Source organism: Arachis ipaensis, chromosome B02 (genome assembly GCF_000816755.2).
Source record: "Arachis ipaensis cultivar K30076 chromosome B02, Araip1.1, whole genome shotgun sequence".
NCBI classification, from domain to species: Eukaryota; Viridiplantae; Streptophyta; class Magnoliopsida; order Fabales; family Fabaceae; genus Arachis; species Arachis ipaensis.
Window position 1 is genome coordinate 8,371,038 of NC_029786.2, and position 5,289 is coordinate 8,376,326.

At 31.8% G+C, this 5,289-nt stretch overlaps 1 protein-coding gene across 1 annotated transcript in view; it reads right to left on the reverse strand.

The window, feature by feature from the left end:
* LOC107628156 (GDSL esterase/lipase 5-like) overlaps positions 3,345-5,289 on the reverse strand; it is a 3,088-nt gene continuing 1,143 nt past the window's right edge. Inside the window, exons 3-5 of the mRNA XM_016330951.2 lie at positions 4,867-5,103; positions 4,525-4,777; positions 3,345-3,750 (exon numbers count right to left, since the gene is read on the reverse strand). Of these exons, the coding sequence (XP_016186437.2) occupies positions 3,515-3,750; positions 4,525-4,777; positions 4,867-5,103 (726 nt within the window). The 3' untranslated portion in view covers positions 3,345-3,514. The remainder of the gene's footprint in view (positions 3,751-4,524; positions 4,778-4,866; positions 5,104-5,289) is intronic.

The following is a 5,289-nucleotide window of genomic DNA, read 5'->3' on the forward strand; positions in this document are numbered from 1 at the left end:
CCCCGCGCCGCTGTGCCCGCACCGCCTGTGATGGAGAAGGGGAAACTGCGTTCAGTGTCGCCGCTCGCCGTTTTTGCCTCTATTTTTGTTTCTGTTTTTGCTTCTTCTGGTTTTGTTTTTGTTGTTGCTTCATTATCCATTGTTGTTGTTGGTGTTGGTCTTCTAGTTGTTATTGTTTCATTGTTGTTGTTTCACTGCTTCAGCTGTCTGCTTCTGCATTCTACTTCTGCCTGCTTCTGTTTCTACATTCTGCTTCTGTTCCTGCATTTGGTTGATTTTAGGGGAAGAAGGGGAAGGGTATTTTCGTCCGAAGGATGATTTTAAAATAAACTGAAACCTTTGGGACCATTTTGTAGCAAAAAAAGGGCTGGGGACGAAATAAATTTTCGGTCTCTACATTAGGGTCAAAATCATACTTAACCCAAATAATAAAGACATAATATCCTATAATAAATATTCAGATATGTTAAATAATGCAAATAGATCCTAATTATACTCTAACATTCCTCCTCAAACTCAAGTGACAACTTGAGTTTGAAACTTATTTGAAATAACTAAATAAAAAAAGCATAAACTAATAGAACAAGTGCAGACAGAACTGCCTGATAAAAGCACAGACAGAATTATCGAAAGAAAGTGCAGACGAAACTGCCGGAAGAAAGCGTAGACGAAACTGCCGGAAGGAAGCGCGGAACTGCCACAAAGAAACGCATACGGAACTGCCACAAGAAAACGTAGACGGAACCGTCGGAAGGAAGTGCAGACGGAACTTCCGGAAGGGAACGCAGACGGAACTGCCAGAAGAGAACACAGACGGAACTGCCAGAAGAGAACGTAGACGGAACTGCCGCAAGAGTGGCCAACTATCGAAAAACTGATGAAAAGATGGTGAACTGGTGGAAAACTGTTGAAAAGTGACAAAGTGCAAAGAGATGACAAACTATCGGAAGGTGACAAAAGATATATGGTTTCTCCATGAGAATAAGTAAGTAGTGGATGAGCTAATCGGTGAGGTCAAAAAAACATCAAAGCATTGACAAAAGAGAAAGGAAAAAATGACACAAAAAAAAGTATGAAAAGTATGATGATTTCACCAGAAGAAAGTCAACTTATCCTCTTCAAGGAAGATACCATGGCTCTGATACCATGTTAGAAAGGGAAGAGGGAGCAATAGAAAAAATATTTGTAAGTATTCAAGTTGTTTAGAATGATACAATATAGAAGGGTATTTATAGGTGATAAGAGAATCGAAATAATAACGACGTAATATCTTATAATAAATATTCAGATATGTTGAATAATGTTAAATGATCTAATTGACCATAATTATACTCTAACAACTATATTCAACTAATTGGTATACATAATGTTAAATTGTGTGATACTTAAATATCTAATCAAATCAATTAGTTGATATAATTAAGCCATCGTAATGAATTGTATTTAATGAGTTAAAAAAATAAATTAAGAAACACCCATAGAAGCATGCCACGCCAGCTTTATTATTAAGTGTAAAACCCGATTTTTATATAATAGAATAGATATATATAAATTAAATTATATACTGGCCAATCGGACCGAACCGGTTTTCACTTTTCAACCAAAAAAATAAAAAGAAGCCTCTGTCTGTCTCTCTCACTCACTTACGCATCTACTTCCCTCTCTCAAAAAAACCTAGCCTCCAACGCTACTTTCTTCTTCAAGCTCTGTCATCGCCGCCTGATGAACGGATTCCTCGCATGGTCTAGAATTCACAAATAAGTCCTCGTTCAAAGTATAGCTTATAAACCAATAAAGAATCCTTTTATGCAAAAATTTAGTTATCACAAGTAACAAACCCCTAATAAAATTGATAACCGAAGTATTTAAACTTCGGGTCGTCTCTCAAGGAATTGCAGGGAGGTGTGCTTATAATTGGTTATGGAAAAAGTATGTTTTTGGGGTTTTGGGTTAAGAACAAGGAAAGTAAATTGCAGAGAAATTTAAATGATATAAAGAGGTCTTGGCAAGGTTTGGTGGTCAAGGATCTCTATACTTATCACTAACCACAACGTGAGAATTGGCAAGGATCAATCCCATTAAATCATCCTCTAACTAGTAGTAAAGAAAAGTTAAATGAGCTATATTAATCCAAGTCCATAAGTCCTAGCTATCCACTAAATCAATTAGTGATGACTAGAGTCAATGGCTTCCAATCATCAATTACTTGGACATTAGTAACTCAAGAGTTCCAAAGTTACTATCCCAAGCCAAGAACATAAAAGTCTAAACTAAAACTCTCCCAAGTATTTCATCAAACACTTGGAGTGCATATGATAAAAACATAGGAAATTGATAAGAGAGTATTAGATCTAAACAACCAATAGCAAGGATTCAATAACAACAAATGAAGAAGCAAGCAATAAACATGAAATACCTCAAATTGTATTGAATAGAAAATCAAGTCTAATATGAGAATTCATAAAATAAAGTAATCAACAAGGGAGATCAATAAACTAGAATGCTAAGACAAATAAAAGTAGAAGAGAAATCCTAAATCCTATAACGTAGAGAGAGGAGAGAGCCTCTCTCTCTAAAAACTACATCTAAAACCTAAAATTATGTGAATGAGAAGTGTCTCCCTGATTCCTCTACTCTGCAGCCTCTAATCTGTGTTTTCTGGGTCAAAAACTGGGTCAAAAATAGCCCAAAAATCACCCCCATCGATTTTTGATACGTCTAGCACGTGGCTCATGCACGCGTACGCGACATGCACGTGTACGCATCATGCACGCGTACGCGTCGCTTGTCTGCGCATCATGCACGTGTACGCACCATCTACTTTTTTATGAATATATTTTATATAAAAGTATAATTTATTTATTTGACTATATTTTAAATAAAGATAATATTTTTATAACATATCAAAATTTAATTTTTACAAACCAACAAATTATAGCTCAAATCACACACACATATATATATAATAGAATATAATTACAGAGGATAACTATTATCACTAACCAACTAATTAATAAAACCACAACCAATCTCCTAATCTCTTGTAGGAATAGAATTAGATAGACTAGTAGTTGAAGTTCCAGAGGTGAATGATGAATTATTGATTAAAAAACGTTAATAAGAAGTCTATTCATTAGAAAAACTTACGTGATAAATACATCTTTCCAAAGTTTTTAAGGCAGGGATGTGATAGTTAAAAAATTATTAAGTCTCACATTATTTAAAATTAAAAGTCTAATAATTCTTATAAGTGGCAGACAAGTTCATTTAGAAATAAGTTAGACCGATTTAATTTCTCATATGATATAAGAACAAAGTTAAAAATTGTTATTGTATCACTCTCATACCACAACAAATTCAAGTCGTTCTCAAATTTCAAGCTTTAAATAATAATTATTCATATAATGACAATTAATGACGATATAATGACCAAAACACAACAATAACAAAATAACTTGGTAAAGCAAATAATGACGATATATATATATATTGAAAATTATTATTATTATTGAGATTAGAGTTGAAAGAGTTTGCTGAGATTGTAAGGCTTATTGAAAGTGTAGTTGCCATTCCATATGAGGTGAGCAAAATGCTGGCAAGCTTTATCGGAAGGATGATGGGAGTCAAAGAAAACATAGTCATTTGGATTGTGACATAATTCATATTCTTTGATCCCTTTGTTCCCCCCACACGTGTCTTCTCCTCTGTATGGTCCACTTCCACAGCATCCCCCACTCCCTCCTTTGAAACCTTCAATTCAATTCCAACATGCATTTCTATTTGTTAGATTATTTAAATGTTAATTACAATAGTATGTTTAGATACTTCAATTCGTGTTTGAATTTGATAAAGATTAACTCTTCATTCAAATCTCTTCTATTATAAATTTGAATTTTTTAAAAAATAACTTTATAATATAATATTAAAATTTCTATAACCAAAAAAATTACAATTTAATTTTTGTTATTTAAAAAAAACATAAAAAAAATCTATACAAAAAATTTTACACAAATTCAAAAGATATTCTTTAAATTAAGAAAAAATAATTTTACGACAGAATTTAACTTAATAGATATTTTTTATTAATTTTTTTTTTTGACTTAACTAATACCTATGAAGAAATTATAGCTTGTATTATTTCATTTATTTGACACTTAAAAAATACATATCTTCTTTTCTAAATCTTTTTTTTTCGTTTCCAACATAATTAATGACATATACTAATAGATAATCATGATATTTTAGATTTTGGCATTATGCACATGTGGCTGAATTAGTGAATTTGCTTAGTAATTAAGCTAATTTTGACTTATCCAATTACTAGCACACCCTCGTGTTAAGAAAAACAAGCAATTTTCACGGTGACTAGAAATAGTTATTTCGATAAGATATTTTTAATCGTCATCAATTCTCAAAAAAAAAAAAATGTATTATTAGAAAATAGTATAAAAATTTTAATGTTTTTAATAATTGTGCATTATTATTGAATCAAATTAAAAGGACTGAATGGATGAATAATAATACCATATTTCGAAGGATATGTGACAACTTGAGAAAGTGAAGCATAGAAATCATGGACTGAATATTTGAACCCATTGAGCTGTTTCTTAAGCTTCAGAGTCATCTTTGAAAGTTGAATATTATGTAACCTTGCAACTGCTGAAATCTCATCAAAGCATGTGCTTCCATTGTTTTTCAGAATCCTTACGCTTGGAGAACACCCTATAGGACCCACATTTACAAAACCAAACTTTCTTCCACCTTGCTCATAAATTTCCTATAAATTAAATAAAGTGTAGAATTATGAATAAGTTTATAACTAAAGATATATCTACCTAGCAATAATGAAAATATATGCTTACATACTTTAATGGCATTTGTAAGGTTTCCAATGACAAAACCAACAAATTGTTGTTTATCAACCGGCAATAGGCTCACAGTGGAGTTTGTAACATTCAAAAGTTCACCATAATCATTGCTTCCAACACTCAGAAAGTACACAGATCTTTTGAGAAGTGCCTCTGCTTCTTCTTCTCCTATTTTCTCCCTTAAAATTTTCTTTACATTTTTGAAATATTTCACCTGAGTGTGAAGGTCTATCACCTATATATATATGTCAACAAATAAATTAATTAAAAACCTTAGCTTGATCAATATAATGTTCTATTCCAATCATGCATGGTATATGGTCCATATCACCACTTGTACCTTTACATTCTATAATTCTATGTTTAAAAATTTAATTTACAAGTCAAAATATTAAAATATAAAAAAATAAAAAAATTAGTC